The sequence below is a fragment of the Pterocles gutturalis genome, unplaced genomic scaffold, assembly GCF_000699245.1.
Source record: "Pterocles gutturalis isolate BGI_N339 unplaced genomic scaffold, ASM69924v1 scaffold47676, whole genome shotgun sequence".
Lineage (NCBI taxonomy): Eukaryota > Metazoa > Chordata > Aves > Pterocliformes > Pteroclidae > Pterocles > Pterocles gutturalis.
The window spans coordinates 43291-62188 of record NW_010104760.1 but is presented as its reverse complement, the minus strand read 5'-3'; the positions used below and the strand labels follow the sequence as shown (position 1 = coordinate 62188).

General features: G+C 42.1%; 1 protein-coding gene across 1 annotated transcript in view; it reads right to left on the bottom strand.

Annotated features, from left to right (window-relative positions):
• Positions 1-1971: 1971 nt before the first annotated feature.
• Positions 1972-18898, bottom strand: part of LOC104458368 (protein unc-13 homolog B) — a gene marked incomplete at its 5' end in the record, with an annotated part of 59895 nt that continues 42968 nt past the window's right edge. Inside the window, 7 exons of the mRNA XM_010087148.1 lie at positions 1972-2693; positions 3885-4044; positions 5148-5240; positions 7781-7837; positions 10579-10726; positions 11128-11208; positions 15864-15920. Coding sequence (XP_010085450.1) covers positions 2408-2693; positions 3885-4044; positions 5148-5240; positions 7781-7837; positions 10579-10726; positions 11128-11208; positions 15864-15920 — 882 coding nt within the window. The remainder of the gene's footprint in view (positions 2694-3884; positions 4045-5147; positions 5241-7780; positions 7838-10578; positions 10727-11127; positions 11209-15863; positions 15921-18898) is intronic.

Below are 18898 nucleotides of genomic sequence, written 5' to 3'. Positions count from 1 at the left end.
CTAACATTCTGTGATTCTGTGATACAAGCTGGACTGTGAGTTAGCCAAGTTACTTGCATTGCTGACCGTATGTTACTTAAGGAAAAAACTGCATCTCAGATCACAAAAATTCAGAGAACCACATTATCATGAAATACGAATCTCTTGAGTTATTTGAGCTTGTCTGCTGGAAGCATCCCCAAAAAATGAGTAGTTTACCTGACATCACAGTTTATTCTCTCATCTCTCGTCAATACCACCTAGAGCACGTTCAAGCTTATATCAGGCTGAAAGCTATGAATCAAGTTTGCTATATAATTGTTTTTCTTCAGCTGTTATCTGTAAACACTGCCTGCCTGAGTCTTTCAATTCAGCACCTTCAGGAGGCTACCTAAGTACAAAGGAAACTTAACTGAAAGGCCAGATAGGAGAAGATGAGGAAGTAAGTTATTCTCTGTGTTTTCTGTGATGTCTCAGTGTGTTATCAGAAGCCAAGAACTTCAGGGAAAGATGGCAAGATGGAAACACCATGGAGGAGGGGGGAACTGTGTGACTCATACCCCTTGCTGAGCATCTACAGCACCAAAGAAATATCTACGTACTACAAGAGAATATTTTGCAAAGACGCAGTAGCGGTTCGGCCCTATGGGATTTAGCAAACCCAGTTACTTTTATACTTCAATAGATGACTCCAAAAGCTGCTAAAAGAGTTTATTAAAGACCGTACTAACAGTTCTCATAACAATGGCACGTACAATGATTCAAAATCATGACAAATAGCATGGAGTTTTGAAGAGCATTATTGTAATATACCACGGACAAGAACAAAGCAGATGTGCTGTCTCAGAACTCTACGAGCAGGCCCATGAATACAGCAGTCATATCATATATCATAAAGCTGTACAAGTGTCAGAGAAAATAGAAAAAAAATAAAAATAAAGTCATTCAATATGCAGTCCTTGAATTTATTGACAGTATTACAGTACTTTATGGGCAAGGACTGGCTTGTTCCAGCTGCACTTTCCAGAGTACAAGGGCAGCTGGAAATAGCGAAAAAATCCCCAAAACTGTAAGCACCCTCCAACAAACATACCTCAGATGCAATCACTACTCCAGAGCTTCCTGCTTATGAATTTTTAGTCAGAAATTCTGACCTCCCTGCAATCACTTTGCTCAGAACAGTGTTTCATCTTGCAAGAAAACAACAAAACCAGGGTGCTTCTTTAAGACAGTGCAAAAATATTTTCAATGGTATCGTTAAATCACAGATTAATGATAATCAGCATATATCAACTGCAGCACGGCCAACAGCAACTTCAAGATCAGAACCAGATGGACCTGCTGCCCCTTGACCAACACTCTAGACTGAGTGCTCGCAGAGGGGAGACGTGTTGCTCACTCCCAAGCGAGCCACCATTTCTGGGTTCATAGTGAGGAATGGTCTCAGCTACTCCAGGATAACAAAATGCTACAGAAAGCCTGCAAGTATTAAATTATCCAATCCTACATCAAAAAACTAACAAAAGAATATTGAAGTTGAAAAAGCGTATCCCAGCCATGTTATTTGTGATGGCTCTAACGTTGTTCCCTTCCTTACCGTGCTGGTCATGGTAGCCAAAGTGTGCCTTGCGGAGTTCAGCAGCTTACAGCACCCCCATGGTGATGCAGGATTCCCAGCAGCATGTGGGGATTTATATTCTCCGAGACACACCATCTAATTAGAATGGCATGTCAGCTGCAGCCTGCTCCTGGTGCGCTGCCTTTATAGCTCTTGGCTATGAGCTCTTAGGTCCCTCTGCACTTGTCCCCCTCGTCTCACCCATGCTCACACCAGCCCATCCATGGTCATTCATTAAATTTGGTGTGCATCTTCAGAGCAATTTGCAACTTCTTTTTTAAGCAGATGTTGAGGTGTCTGCATATCACATTGGGCCATTGGTATAATCTGTGCCAGAACATCCCCTGGCAGCTCCACAGTACACAAATTCAGTGAGAGATAACTGTGCTTTGCCAAAACCCCAAACCATTCTTCTTGTCCCAATTTTCACAGTTGTGTGTTTTCATTGTATTGTGATTATGTAGAACCTTTTAACATCTGCCAGCTTCAGAGGATAAAATCACAGTGCTGCATATCAACAAAACCCAGCATACCCAGCCTCCAATATAAAATAATTTATATACACAAAGCAGAATTTGCATCTTAAATGAGAAGAGATTGTCTCATTCTCTATGGTGTCTTACCCAGCTACTCAAAAATAAATAATTCACATCAGATTGATGGATTTGTTTCCTGCACAGCACACGTGCGCTATTGGAGCTGACAAAGACAACATGAAAAAAACTTTTCTAATTAATAAAAGAGGATTGTTGAACACTTGCACATATTGGCACAAGGCAGAAGAGAAAAGGGAACACTACACAGCTCAGCTCAGGTGCCTTCCTCTGTCGAGCGGGACTCAGATTTCAACTTTACAAATTCTCTGGCAACTTCATCATTGGTTCTTTGAGAGAGAATCCTCAAGACTGTAAGTCCAGTCTCATCCATGTGAATTCTGCGCCCGAGGGGGCACCAGCAAGCACAGCTTCCTTTGTCCACTATGTCTCTGAGCTGCATCACTGCTATCCCCAGTACTCGGTCCTCCCGAGCAAAGCAGTAGTCCTTCACACAGACCTGGAGCTCGTAGGCATCAGGGCTGTCTTCATTCCCCAGTATGCTGAAAAACACACACAGGTTTACTTACAGTTTCTTAGAATGTACCAAGTCCTCTGCAAAATAAAGGTGCCAGCAGCTGACTAGAGTGCTTAGCTGAGCCACAGAAAACTCCTTCCTACAGAAAACCCTTGTCAGAGAGGGAAAAGTAAATCCTGGGGCATACGGGAATTTTTGCTAATTTACAGCTGATAAAGACAACCTGGCTACTGAAAAAGAAAAAACAAACAGCCCTTATCAATTTGCCTTTGCGTATGTGTGTGTGTTAAACTATGAAATGAGAGGAGTGGAGAACATTAAAGCCATGCTAATAGATTTTCAACTCAGATGACTTTAAACATTTCTGCTTCTGTTCAGGCTTGCTTCATTTCAGTAAGCAATATTTTAATTAGATGAAGTCTTTGTTAAGGATTCAGAACCTTCCACTAAAGCGAAAGCTAATGAAAATACATCCCCAAGTTTTCTGATGTTTGTTAAATTAAAAACTTTAATTTAAAAAAATTTTAAAAGGACAAAATCCCTTTACTTAGAGGAAGCCTGCCTTTTCTCACATCAAATTAAAATTATATGGACAGTCCCTCTCCCCCCATAAGTTTACAGTCTTTTGCTAGTCATCTCTTCTCCTCTCATTCTTTTTGTAGAGCTGAGTGAGCACTAGTCTGTAGCGGCCTTTGTTGAGCCTTCCCAGAAGGAAGATGCCTTTGTAATAATGAAAGACAAATATGAAGAGATCAATACTTGGTGTTGAGAAACACCACAATTTCAGCAGTGCGACTTACTACCAGTTCCAAGGGCTGTGTCCTTGGAAACAAGTTCGGAAAGCATGCCCCAGAGGTCAAGTTGGGATAAAAACACACATTAAGATTAAAAGAGCTAAAAATACATCATGAACTTGTAGCCTCAACTCTACCAATAAAGGATAAAAAGTTTATGAAAATGATGGAGCACAGTAAAATATGTTGATAGGACACACAATGTGTTTCAGAAGGTAGCCAAAGGACACTGCTACATCCCACCCACAGCAAAACCACCCATAATCTAGCTTTTCCTGCCAAGACACGAACTCTTGTCCAAGCTATCGGTTCACATACTCCTTTGGGCTGTAAGCAGGCTGTTTGAGGACACTGGAAAATGCTATCCATTCTCTGAGACTGCACTTGCCACGTCAGATCCCCAGGCTATTTTTCACACTTACAAGTGAAAGGTTTCATTGTATTTGGGAGCCCAGTTGTTGCTCTTTGACTTGGTTGTGAACTTCCTCTTCTTGTCACTCTGATGGGGCCCAATCATGGTGATTTCAACAAATGGACGGAACATGCCGGACGTTTGCCACTTCAGGTCATTGGCTGCCACAACTGGAAAAAAGAGTCACAACCTGTTTTACAGTAAATACTAATTTTTTTCCCATTGCTCTGGACACCTTTCCACTCCGCTCTGCTTTTAATTTCTTGTTTGAGAGGACAAAGTCCTACTCAGAACACGCCAATGTCCTGACACACATGGGCAGGACTTTTCTGTAAATACAAAGATACACTTTTTTGCTCTAGTTTAAGTTCTGTGAAGGTATTTTTTTTAATGCTTGGGGCAGCACTCAGCTTTTGCCATATGTACAGTTAAGAAATTATTTTTTTTTTTTCCCTGCAGCTGTCCTGCCAGTTCAGTGCTTACCTGTACGTTATGTGTGGTATGAGGAGAGAAAAAAAGGGGCATTTTATGGGCCAATATTAAGGTCTCTGCTGAAAAGAAAAATGAGACTGCAGGTAAGACAAAAAAGCCCATGAGCTGCGGGTGGCTCCAGAACCAGGAATTATTAGGTCTTTAATTCTCATTCTCTCCCAGGTCACTGCAGGGAACAGACTGAAGCACAGGAAATGGCTCTGTAAATCAGTTTTTGCATTGCAGCGTAGATTTAGCCAGAAGAAGAGAGGTCTGAAGAGCTGTTTATATAAATCTTTAGAGGAAATTAAAGTAGTTAAATATGCTATATTTGAGCAAAGGAGATAAAGGAGGAAGACGGAGCCTGGGATGAATCACTGCTTTGGTTATTTTCAGAGCAGCACTTCAGGGACCAACGTGGCCTACAGGACGAGGGAGAGGACCCTCTGAACTCCTACCAGCTCTGCGATCTCTTGATTTACAGTAAGCAATTTTGCAACATGGCCCTGTCATGCTGCTCTGTTCTTTGCAGCACAGGCTAAATTGTGGTGCCTAATGAGAGCCATCATCTGATTTTTGTTTACTTTATATATCATTGCCAATAAACAACAGGACTGTACATTGCCATGTCACTGGCTGGACAAGCTCATGAGCTGTTTCTCTACATGTCCCTGATGTGAAACAGAGAAAACAATTCTGGCTTCACATCCCATGAGCTAACACTGAAATATAATGACTGCCAGCTGGAGCTTTGCCTCGACACAGTCACAGAGCCTGAGCCGTAACACATGCTTAGCCATACCTTTCACTGTGACCTTGTGTTCACCAGTTCCTGGGTGGGTATACAGGTCGATCTGTATGGACACTTCACCCACAGGATCATCCACACCAGAACCTGTTGGAAGAAAATTGACACTCCCTGTGCACACATTGTTTATTGGCACCCATCTTTGGTTTATGGCCTCAGCAGGACAACTGCATTTTCACGGCTCCATAGCCAGCTTTTCAGTCAACACCAATAATGTTGCATCAATGCAAAATAACATCAGGCTTGCATGCCCAACACGCATAAACACTAACATTTTTTGCACTCCCCCATTAAGAGTGAATCCTTTTGAGAATACTAGTAAGAATTTTAGAATTTAAGAGACCTAAAGCTCGATAACGGACCCTCACAGAGAGCAAGGATTTTTCAGAAGTTCCTGCCAAGCTATTGTGTGCACATGCAGGCATTCCAGTGGTGGGCATCGGCATTCTTGTCTGCTCAGGGAAGACAGAAGCACAAAAACCCCAACAAAACAAACAAAAAAAACACACCAGAGAGGAAGTTAATGGAAAAAAAGCAAACAAAGATGTTAGTGATTTTCACTGAGCCATAGTGCAGTCTCACCCTCTAAAAAGTGTTTTCCATATTGTACATCAGATAAAAGTTGTCATCCTGACTGCCTATTTGCTTCCTTCTGGAGGATAATGAGGATCCCTTCACTCTTGTGCACCAAAAATTATGAGAAAGAAACACTCACAACTTGTATACTTATATCCCTTCATCAATTAGCCATGGAGAAAACAAGATGTAGCTTCATAGAGGAAAAGATAACATGTTGTAACAGAAGGAAAAGATCTCGTGAACCTTACAATTTGTGTATTACGATGTTTTCAACTTTTTAACTTTTTATCGTAATTGTCATGTAATATGTGGAAATGACATTTTTCTGTGTAGGAAAGTCAAGATGTCATGTAAATTACAGAAAAAGACTGCTTTGCCAAATGAAAATGAAGTCTTTGATAAGATAGTGAGATTGATTTTACTTTTTCTTTGATAACTGTCTGATCTCAGGTTGACAATTAGCAGTGCTGTTGTAATTGGGATACCTACAGGGTAATTGAGTACCTATGAACAGCAGTGTTATTTTGTCAGTTTTGAGGCTAAGACATTACCAAGTGAAAGAATTGGTGTGTTTAAAAATCAAGATAAGTTGCCCAAAGGATATCATTAAACAAACATTTTGATCAGATAGATCTAATGTGCCAGCTTTCACAAGAACAGTCTGCAGGCAGCAAAAACACTAATTTAAAAAACAAGAGTTTGAGAGCTAATCTGTGCAATTCCCTGAAGAGAATTACATGGCATAGCAGAACTGTAGGCACTGAAAGTGACATTAATATACAAGTAAAAGCAAACATAACAGAACCTCAAATTATTCTCTTAGGGTAGATTCTCATTCTTGACCCGAGTACAATAAACAACCTCTGGCTATAACATTTGTACATGATCTTGAATGTACTGTTTTTTCACAGATTAGAAGGGCAGGGTTCCCTCTTCCCTGTATATAAGCACAGAGTTTTAGAGTCGGTAGGTTTAACTAGTGACCTGACCCATCTGATGGTGCAGGCCTGTCACTTATAGTATTAGCATATTCCATGGGAACAGATGAGATTACCAACAGTACATAACAACTTTATCAGGCCACATCTGCAGAAACATCAGCTGCCAAACACTCTGGTCTTCATTTTACTAATCTTCAGTGTAATTAATAGGTTATAAAGGAGACACTGATGCTTCAGAGGAATGACACCGGAATCAATCATCCCACTACCTTTGAGAAAGACAAAATTGAGATTAATTTTTGTTTCTACCTTCATTCTTGTCTATTTGTACAAAAATCTTGTTCTATTAACTGAAATATTCAGAGACAAAAAAACCCACTTTGTAGATGGACAATGAAATATATTCTGATCACGTACAACCGTGTGCATACACATGCTTGCACATTTAGTGACAAGCAGATTCAAATCTTGACATGGAAGTCTCATTGGTACTGTGATATTGGAAGGTGAAGCTGCAGAACTGAGCTCGTGCAACGTGTTACAGATGTATTTCACCTAAGATAATGAAAAGACTTTGGACAACAGAAAATAAACTGAGAGATGAAACACAACAAGACTTAATTTTTTAGGGCTCTCCTGAGCACCCAGACCTTTAGGTATCCCCCTTCAAGCCAGATGTTTCAAGCTTGGCCATAACCTTCAGTGCATATCAGACATTACCATGTATTACAGTAGCTCGTCTCAGCAGACCGTATGCATGCAAGTCTAGGACATAAAACAGCAATACATTGCCCATGGTAAAGGGTAGGGAAACAAGTCCACAGCATCTCTCAAAAGACAGTCCATTTTTGAGACAGCTTTCACAACCCACGAATAAATCTGAAGCCTGGGGACAGGTTAGTGAACTAGGGAAGGCAGGGTACAGACTTCTACACCGTGCAACCTGTGGCTCTGTCTGTGGGATGCAAGCATTCAGTGAAAGCCACTTCTACAGGGAGCTAAAGGGAACGCGTCTCTGGAAAAGGTTTCTGAGCATGGGCAAGACGACTTCAAAAGTAAGGCAGTTGGCTAATGTTGTTATAGTAACAACATTAGTCTTGAACATACCCTTATCAGGAAGAACGTCCTCATTAGCGGTAAACCTAATACCTTTCCCATCATGCACTGAGACATGAATTCAAAAGGCAAGAAGCAAGCAGGATAAAGAGAGAAGGGTGTGAATTACAATACAGTTAGCAATGTCACTTAAACACATACAAGACAAATATTCTAGCTCTTAATAGACAAAATATCCTCTTAGATCTTCTGCACCAACATAGGATTTGGAGAGCTAGGTTGTCTGCAAGTAATGAATTGTCTGGGTTAAAACAACACCAGAATTTGTGCTGGCATAACCAAACTGCAAGCTTTGATCCAACTTTGCAGAGCAAACACTCAACAGCATAATGCCACAGAAGCCTGCTCAGTAAGAAAATGAGAGTAATAGATAACCTCATAACTCCAATATGCAACCATTGAACAGTGAAGTAAGAGAGGCAAACAGCATTTAAATAGTTCTGCATGCAACCATTTCCTCTCATAGGCTTGTGGGAAGCTTGACTTATGAAAAGGGAAATATCAAAGAGCTCTGGTATGCAGATGCCAGCTGTAAATACTAGTGCTGTCCCTTCTGTCCCTCCAACGCCTATGTAGATCTCCAAAACAACCTAACAATGGGGGTTACTGAGAAGTGTTTGTAAGCAATATCCTTTCCTAGCCCAAATCCCAGGAGCAAGTCATGGCTTCTTCAGAGATATTCTGTCATTGATCCTACATATATAGATGTCTTTTTTTCCCCAAACAGAGTCCAAAACTCTGAAGCCTGCTAATGTAGAAGATTCTGATTTGCGCCAGCTCAGTCACCTACCACACCCAGTACCTGTCTCCTAAGGCGGCTCAGACAAGCCAAGCCACAAAGAAATGTCACAGTCAGATATGAGATATAATTGATGACCTCATAAAAAGTGCTTCTCGTGTCCTGAAACTAGAGCTTAATTCTTAGGCTTATTTTAAAAAAGCTTATTAATTAATATAATAATAAGCTTATTAGAAAATAAAAATACTCAACACACACATACTTCTGTGGCAACTTTTTCCTGCTGCTCTCAGATTATGTTCAATCCTCTTTGTGCATCTGCTGAACACTCGCCCTAAGTGAGTTTTATAGTCAAATCATGCATTGCATGAAGATGCTTCTTCGTATCAGCTTTGAATTTGCCACTTTGCAACTTCAACGGAGCACCTTCTTCCTCTAAGTTTAAACACTCCCAACTGTAGCATCGAGCGTAGAACAGCAGTGCTGCACACATCCTTATATTTTGACTCAACACAACAACATAATAGGATCCTCATAAAAAACTAGTTTCAGTTCATGGTCTGTATATGTAATGGGAAACATCTGCCATAGAACAGCGAAGATTAAAACCACTGTACACACAAGTTCCCAGTTAAAAAGTCTTTCATGTAACTCCACTAGCAACAGCCAAGTTCCTGGAGTCCCTTCTGTATGTAGCAGTCTTTGACCTGTCTGGCCACTGGATGTCATCGTTGCTCTGCTGAGACCATTCTCTCAAATGCAGGTACTGACTGTTTAGTTAACTTCAGTGTTTTAATGCAGTATATTTCAACCTAAGCAAGAACATTGTGCTGCTAAAGACAGGGATGATTCAGTCACTCAAAACTACACTCAACTTTTCACTTTAAAACTTCAAAAACAACACCTTGTTCTGCTCATGAATTCTCAGTACTTTCTCCACTGGTTGGGGAACGCCAGAATCAAGCAGTCTCATTTACACGCAAGGGAAATGCATGTTGGCTAAGGAGTGCTTTCCTCTTGATTTCAGGGCTCAGTGTGACAGTATGCTGACAGAGTTATTATTGTCTGTGGGGTTGCCAGCTCTCATAGGCTTGGATGGATTAAAGGAAATAGGACCCCAAGCAAAAAGATGTCTGAAAGACTCCTCCATGGAGCTGTATGACCTCTGCTGATGAGATGCAGTAGCCCAATGCCAATGCTTCCATTTAAGGAGCCTGAAAACTGAACATCAGTTTTGGTTTTGACCTAACCTCTAACAGCATCTCTCCCCTCTTCCTGAGATTAATGAGATTCATAGTCAGCCAGTAAAGGGCCCTGACTAAAGACCAAATTATTCTGTACAGCAATCTGGAGATGTTTACACGAATGCAGTGAAACTGTTTATCCCTTCCAAACAAATGAAATAGCACCACTACCATGCCTTCCCAGAGAGCTACCAAAGAACTCCAGTGACCCATGCCAGCAGCTTACTAATATGTTGTGGTGATTTATAATAATCTAGCTTGCACATATCCTGTACTTTTTTGCAGACAAAACAGTGCTTTCATTGTTCTCCCAAGAGACTTTTCCCTTTACGGGCTGCATGTAGCTCCATGACTCATCACATTGCTGTCACTCAGCCTTAGTCAGGACAACACGAGCTGCTGGCAGCTGGCCTGTGCCACAGGCACCAACTAGTTTCTGTGGTGGTGTCTTGCTGAAATGGTCTGTCACACCACCACGTAAGTCTCAGTACAATAACTTCAAATTTCACTTAAGTCACCCACCCACAATAATTCATGAAACGTGACTGTTAAGTGAGGATCACAGAAAAAAAGACCACAAACACTCCAGGCCTTATGTTTCGCATACTTCTCCTCTCTTAAAATGCAGTTGTTGAGTGGGGAATAACCCCGTTTCCCTCCTTCCCAGTACCACAAGCTCTGAACTGTCATGTTTCCAGAAACATTACTGCGAAAAGCACTCTACAATCTGGCAGTACAAGACAGAGCAATTATGAACAGAGCTGATAGCTCCATTCAACTTTGCCAACAACACAAAAGAGTCTTACCCTGAGCTGTCTGAGTCTGGACAAAGGTTTTGATGAGAGTGTCTGTGGTCTGAGTGTAGAGAGAGAGAGCATATCGAAGTGACTGCAGGTCCGGACTCTTCTCCAAGAAAGTTTTCTTCAGACCATTTCCACCAGCATGGAAATATTGCTAAGAGTAAAAAGTCATAGAAAAGATACTGAAAAAGAACTGCAACCAACAACCTACATTTATGTGCTATTGTGTGTGTGGCTGGGAAAGAACTGTAAAAATTCACAAAACAGCTTCTCTACCAGAAATCCAGCTCTTAGTGGAACAACTGATACCAACTGCTCAAGGCTTTCCTCTCCCAAAGCACTTAGATGTAAATATGCTGGCTCCCAGCACATGCTAGTCACCTGACCCTATTCGGGTTTACACGCACACAGCAGTATCACTCACTTGGTGTCTTTATTGCTCTAACAGCAGCGACAGACTCCTGCCATCTCCTGAACTGGGACAGGCACTATCCTCCCAAATAATATTTGGGGATAGAGCAAGGGAATGACAGAGACAGAAATGGAATCACTTACCTTGATTGTATCCAATGCCAGATCCAAAACAGCACACTGCTTTGGGGTGAGACTCCTAGTTTCTTCTCTCACCATATGATCCTGCAAACAACCATTATATCTGACATGAGTATGCTGTCAGAGACTAAAGGAAGAGGAGTCCCCGGTATCATCACTTTCTCTGGATTCATGCTGTGGCTATGTGGCCACAGCATTAATTCAGCTGTTTAAGGAACACTTAATGGAGTCTCTCAGAGGCATTTATTACAGTTTAACTTGAAAATAGACCCACTTGCTCTGTTACTTGCAGGCACAGATGAGAGAAATAAGGAAAGGAACTGGAAAGAGATAAGTGACAATTTAAAATCACAGTTTGACTCTCAGAAAATCCAAACAGGAGTTTGCTTGCTACCTCTGTCACTCTAGACCAGCCACAACAAAACTCTCAAAACACCACTTAAATCAAGGAATTTTGAGAAATAGCTATTGGCTCAAGCTGTTAGATGGTGTTTGTGGATTTTTGAGTTCTTCCATGTACAAGTCACTCATTCATTAAATCATTGGTGTAGAGGAATAAAAACAAACAAGCAAGCAACATGTTCTAGAAAATACCTTTGCTAAAGGAAGTTGTTCTCATTAAAACGTACTATCTCTAAAACAAATAGCCAGGAATCCCTTGGAAAGAGATTCCCTTTCCTGCAATGGGACCATAACCCTGTTAGACTCCTGCCTGACTACAGGGATGTGCCATCCTTTAGTATTTCACTAAGCTCCTTCTTGCTGATGCTTAGTCTAGGTCTCAGGGAAAAATAGCACACTCTAGGAAGTCATAGCTTTGCACAAACTCAAATTCTAACTGTTTGAGCTGCTGGAGGGTCAGGCCAGCTGACTGCAGCCTGGGTGCTGACGCATTCATGAAAAGATGCAGGCAAATCAAGCAAAGGCCATTTATCCCTACTTTCAACATGTCATAGCCTCTGACAAGAGACACTTTCTGGGAGACATGTCTACTAAATAGCCTTTGAGTAAAGCATGTCTAGTGTGCGGTATCATGTGTGCATTTCATGCTGATAAATCTGCTGAGTATCTTGCAGCCTGGTGATTCCTCACATTGCCTGGTGCAGTTCCCATCCATTATTACCCAACACCTCCTGCCTCATGGAGAGGGGGCTTACAGCAGTCTGGGCGCAGTGCTAGGCATTCGCCACGCTTCTCACGGACATCCAGCTAGCACCTTTGCACAGTGCTGCATTAAACTGTAAAAGAAGATCCCTCTGAAGTCACCAGTACCTCAGACAAGTTTGCACTGTGCTTTCCTGAGTCCTAGAGACATGCCTCAGCTTCCCTCTTTCCCCCACACAGGCTACTCCAGGTCTGGGGACCTACGTGCAGTGGTGCAGTACTCTGTAAGCTGCAATGTATCTTCCAACGTGACAAACCGTCCTTGGGGGAGCAAGAGCTCTCCCCCCTCTTCTTCATGAGCTTGGAGTAATTCAATTGAAGATGATGTGGCTTCACATTTCAGTACACAGAGGGCAAAACATTCTTTCTCTGTCTGACAGTCAGGTTAAGTGCACAATCAGCCAGAGCCCAAGGCCACATTCATGGGAGAGGCCAATTTAGTCAGGCTAGCTGCGTCCCCACGGCAGAGTGACTTCCATGTCTGTTGAAATTACTTTCTAGGTCTACCTGCCAGATTCCCCACACTGCAACAGAAACCAGGTGGTCAGCATTTTTCTCTTAAGCACCTAAAGAACTCACTCACCCTGCTCTGAGTGGTCACCCAGCCAGTGCCCATGCTGCCACTGCACAGCACCATGTCACTGCTTTCTAAGAGAGCTTCCCAGTGCCATTTGCTTCAACACATTATGTAAAAATAACCTAGTGACTGGACTGGTAATGCTTGCACCTACACACAGAGGAGCCCACAGCTGTCATTCCCCTGTGTACTTGCCCTCTGCAAATCCCACGCTGTTCCTATAAAGGACTGCACAGAGTGCTACCCTGCACTTCCCAGACTGCCACCCAGGAGTAAGCCACAAACATGCCCATCAAATAATTACACAACTTCAAGTAGAAGTAAATAAATTCTTAAAAAAAAGTTTTTTTTCTGGTCTTTGAGACCCATCCTTATATTCTCCACAGGTACTCTCAGGAAAACCTCTGTGGTCAGAGCTTGCTGGTTGCCCTGAGGGCAGCACAAGGGAGAGGTGGCTGCTGCTCCCTGCTCCAGCTGCTAGCCATTAAGCAAAGCAAGCAGGAAGAGTTTAATAATAAACAGGAGGCAGATATGTGGCACCAAGGTGCCAGGTTTATGGTTGGTTTTCTGTGCATTTTAAAATACACTGTGAAATTGATTTGTCATCAGGACAAGAGCCTGTGCTTGTCAGGTCTGTCAGTCTGAGTTTTCAGATGAGTTATCTGATTCACTGGGGCTCTGTTTCCCCTATTCTATTTAAGACAAGTAAAGCTTAAAATCCATCCCATAATTTTCTCAGGTTTTCAGTGGAGCTGCAAAATGCACAGGAGAGGGGCTCTGAAGAGCCATTTACTCATGCCTTCCCTGTTAGCTTCTATGTGCCTGCAAAAAACAAAAGGACAAAAGAAAAAAAATCCATGATGCTTACACAGACCCAAACAATTTACACTCTTGTAACACCTTTACTCTTCCAGAAATTTTTGGATGCAATGTCTGTTCACACCACCTGTCTGAACTAAAGGGTCTCCAGAATTCAGGTGATGGAGTGCTCTCACACTTGTGTATGGCTCTCTCGCCTCATTTAAAATCCTGTGTACCTGGGCTGCTGTAGTCCTACATGTGGATGTACAAATAAAGGCTTGAACACACACACCAGGGCTTGCCTGATTTGCATGATTACATGCATTTCTAGAAACACAGTCCAGAGTTACGAAAAGTAAGCTTTACAGTAACTCTGTAAAGTTTACAGGCTGCTGCTGAGGGATGGCCTTCATCTGACCAGTGCAAATGAAAACTAGCAAAGCTTTCAACTCATTCCTGGCAAAAGGCACTTTGTATATACTAAGAAATTCCAGTAATGAGAAAATATGGAAGAAGTAAAAGATAATAGTGAATGTCACCAGCTATGCCCAAGAATGCAAGCAAGCCACAGGAACTCACAGTCGTCTGTGCACAAACTTGTCCTTGTGGCCTGGGAGGAGAAATGGAGCAAACTCAGAGCTCTCCCCCTTTTGACAGCAGGACTACATGTAGAAGGCAGGAATGGCTTCTCTTCCTCCAAATGAGTTCTTGATGATGTTTTTGAAAGGGGAAGTGGATACTCACAGGAAAAGGAGGTCACATTTGGAGGCTGTGATCCAGCTCCCACACTCCCAGGCTGGCTACAAAGCTCCCCTCTCCTGATTTCTCCCATGGAATTGACACAGAGCCAGGCTGGGCGGGGCTTTGAGCAACCTGGTCTAGTGGAGGGTGTCCCTGCCGATGGCAGGGGGGTTGGAACTTGATGATCTTTAGGGTCCTTTCCAACCCAAACCATTCTATAGTTCTATGATTGTAAGTGCAGGAAGCAGCAGAGGTACTGCAATCCTCAGCGGCCACCACGCCACCAGGGAGGACAGCCTGGCTGTGGGAGTGCACAGGGCTGTCCACCAGCAGAAGTGACTGCTGTTCCCTGCGGAACCACACTTGAAGGATTATATTATGTTGCTGTTAACTGCTATGTAACAGCCTCAAAATGCAGCTGGAGAAAAGTGTGTACATCTAATGACACACCTGCGTGTCCAAATCAATAGGATTGCTAATAAGCACTTCCTTAAATTCATTGTGTACTGTGCTGGCTCATAAACATGTGTTTGTAACATGTGTCTGGCGGGCAAGGGAAGGAGATTGTCGTATAAAGACAGCTGTAATAAGTGCGCAAGACAAAAAAAAAGAAAAAAAGGGAAAAGACGAATGCATTTTGAAATTGCACTCATCACTTATGAGAATGCCCTTTGCTGTGGGAAGACTTCCCTGATCACATTCAGAGACAGAGTTCCCATTCAGCTCTTCCTTGCAGCAGTTTGTGCACTGTGACGCTTCAGATTTAGACCTCCTCCTGCACAATACCTGTTTTGTAGCACAAGTCAAACCACAACGTAGTGCAATTTGAATGTTGCAAAGCGTCACTATTTTCATACCATTCCTGTCGTGACCAGTGAATTAATGCTTGATTGGCTTACGATGAGGTGGTGTGCACTTAGTAATGCTCCTGTCATGCACTGTCACAACACATCAACATAGCCTTCATGCTAAATGCCAGCTTGCCTGTAAAGAGAGCCCACGCAGAACAAATTTACAGACACAGGCTCTCTTCCACAAGCAACAGTTATTTTTGTAATAGTTTATATAATTCATCAATAGCTACCACAATCATCTTTCCGGCTGATATCTCATCATCAGGATCACATAAGGGACTCCCTTTTATACATGGGTATACAGAGGAACTGGCCAGATATTGAGAACTCTACTTTTTTAATTTTAAATTGATATATCTGACTGATCACTGTATCTACAGAAGAGGGAAACTATTTTTGATGATCAAACCCACAATAAAATTTAACAGTTAAACACAATGCTAATGTTAGCAGAATGCATTTAAAAGCACATTTAATGCCTTTAAAAGCATTTCTCTACAAATGCGTTCAGCGATAAACCACTGGAAGCACAAGACATGCTATGAGCTACTACACTTCCATGCTTACACACAAACATTAACACAAGCCATGCAGAACAATACCTTCAACTTTGACAAGTGTCCCAGTTCCTTAGCAGCACTGAAAATCAACTGTGTGCCCTATGTTTGCAAGAAGTTAGAAAAGAAAGGAGGGGAAAAGAAAGATTATAAACAAGCTTTGCATGTTTTTCCTTTGAGCAAGTCAAGTCAGTTCACAGCTAGAACTTTACATAAGCACGGCAAGGCCAGTCACAACAGCTTGACTCCTTGCCAGTTTATTACCTAGTACAAAACCTGGCACTTCCATGGATACCACATTAAGAGCTATTTTGGAGCACAATATTCTGCTAACTGGTTCACTCTTGCTTACAGCAGCCAACCATTTAAACAGGATGTGCCTTCAAATGGATTGCACAGGCCGGGGGAGAAGGCAGTGCACTGGCTTTGTCTCCAAGTGCTCTTCTAGATTTCAAGTCTAAATACACATGAAGACAGCGTAAGACTGGCCAAAGCAAAAGATCACACAACTGGTGACAATCTCTCTATAGAAGTAGAGACCAATTGGCAGGGTGTGGGTAAGCATACATCAGTTCAGAAACAAAACTGGATCTAAGCAGTTTTCGGGTGAAAGATTGGCAAAGAAAGTCCAGTGAATACTACAGCATTGCCTTTATATGTCAAAACCTTGGCCAATGGCTCTTCTTCCCCCACTGTGGCTTCCTGATGCTCTATGATCAATCCAAAAACAAAAAAAGGGAAGATAAACCCCAATGACAGCAAATCTTGCTTCAAGTCACTCACACTCCAGTAAAATGGCTTTTTACATACTTTCTCTGCAATGATTACAACAAATATATTGTTTTCCCCACCACAGCATTTCTCTGTTGTGTAACATTCCTTTTGCCTGGGGAGTTAAGTCCAAAATTCAATGAGAAAACCAAAAGCAACCAAGACAATTCTCCAGTCTCTTCTCCCAGAGATGCTTTATGGCGTATGCTGGAACCTATTTTCTTCCACTTCACTCCTTTCCATTCATCTAATTAATCTTGACTTTTTCTTTAAAAAAGTCACAACTGCCTATTACACCACGCGGAATAAAACCCCAGCCTACTGTAAACCTGGCTATGAATTGCACATCTATCATATAATGAAACTTTGCCCTCCACTTCAGCCCTCTTAGGCTAGTTAGATTTGGGCTTTAGGACAATGACAAAGCTACAGGTGACCCCTCTTCCCCAATTAAACCTCGCCCCCCATTATCTCTCTCAGGAAAGCGTTCAGTACACTAGGAGCACTGCCCTCTCAAAACTGATCTTTGGCTCTCCTTGCTTGTAATTCGTTGTGATGGGTTAGCATTAAAAGTACATGTAAATGCCACCACATGTATCAGTTGAGAAGCACATGGGGGATGTCCCAGCTGAATGACTGAAATAAGCTTCCAGGAACAGATACTGGTGGGTGGCACTTTTCAGTAGGGTCTTTTTTTCTCAGGAAAACACTTGGGAGAAGATGAAGCTCATCTCATTTGGGGACTGCCAGCTCCATGAGGACCACATTTCCCCAAAGGTGTCCAATAAATCAAATTCTCTTTTCCACAGCCCTCCTTCCCACTCCTTTACTACCCTTTTTCATTCCAACAATCTTTTACCGTCCCACTTAACTACAACTGGCATGACTACTCCCCACCCCAGAATCCTTCACACTGGAATGAAGCAAGATCTAAACCCAGAATTATTATATTGTCCTTTGCCCCTGCCTACACCACTCAGCTTGTTTTCTTTGCTGCCTTCTTTGGTATTTGTTGCCTTTTAAGTCAGTACTCCACAGAGCAGAAACTACCACATACCTGCATTTGCAGAGGAGACTCTGCGAACTAGGTTCTACTGCAAATATTTTTCTTTTTTCTAGGATTAAAGTTAACATCAGCCCCACCGATGGGCTCCCCTCAGCAAAAAACTGTCTTTATAGCTGTTGTTGGAGGTAGCAGGTAGCCTTTTACAGAAGGAAAGCAGGCAAGCAGTTTACAGCTGTAACACCGGAAAGACTTGAGACCTGCACTAGGGACACGCTCTGCCCATTGCAACAGAAGTCCAGAAGTGACTTTTTGGATGACGTATTTATTCTTTAGTTTTGCCAGCTTCAGAAATTTCTTTAAGCTGAAAGACTCTGGGACCTGAAATCACAGGCAACCTCTTGATTTGCTCTATCCGTTACTGTCACCTAACCCTCAGGGTTACTCAGCCTTTAATTTTTGTTGAATACAAATCTATACAGAACAAACATTATTGACAGAAGCTCTTGATAATTGATTAAATTAACAACTTTTTGGGGGGAAGAAAGTGCATACAAGGACAATGAACCCAAAAAATAAAGCTTCTGAAATGACACTGGGAGCTTCACTTCCTGCCAGTATCTAATGTGCACTGTTGGAGTACAACTCTCTAAACTGAAAGAGTACAAAATCCTCTCTATTTCCAGTGAGCAAGGTTGAACATGACCGCACACCAGGAGCAACACAGAGATTTTACTGTGAGCGACACCCAATAATCCACCAAGGAACATGGCTTCAGCTAGTGCTCTGGTACCCAAGGGATGCTGCTGTTCTGTATTGATTGGTCATGAAGTTTTTTGATTTATGGGTCTTTTAAGGTTTTCATGCCTGTTGACCACGCAGAAAAACAAAACAAAACAAAAACCACTTTTATAACCTGAATTTTGAAAAAGTTAAGAGAGTAGACTCAAAACACACTAATGTTAACATTTCTTGATCCAGTATTTTCAACCTTCACTGGACACTTTTTTTATTTTTTAATATAAATTTGAACAACATTAACTAGCCTAGATATGTAGTCTCCCTGCTGCAAAGCTTCTAAAGAGGGCAGGTCGGTAACACTGAGCAATACCCAGTGACTTGATATGCTTCAAAGAACAAAAGCTGCTCAGATAACTACTCCTCAATTCTTGCCCGCTAAGAAAATCCACATAAATCAGTGCCTGTATCTGTCAATGTGTCTGCAAGGAGAACTTATTTTACTGTTACATTGAGTTTGTCATCAATGCTGGTACTATCTAATGAACACCTGGACAGCTCCTTCCTC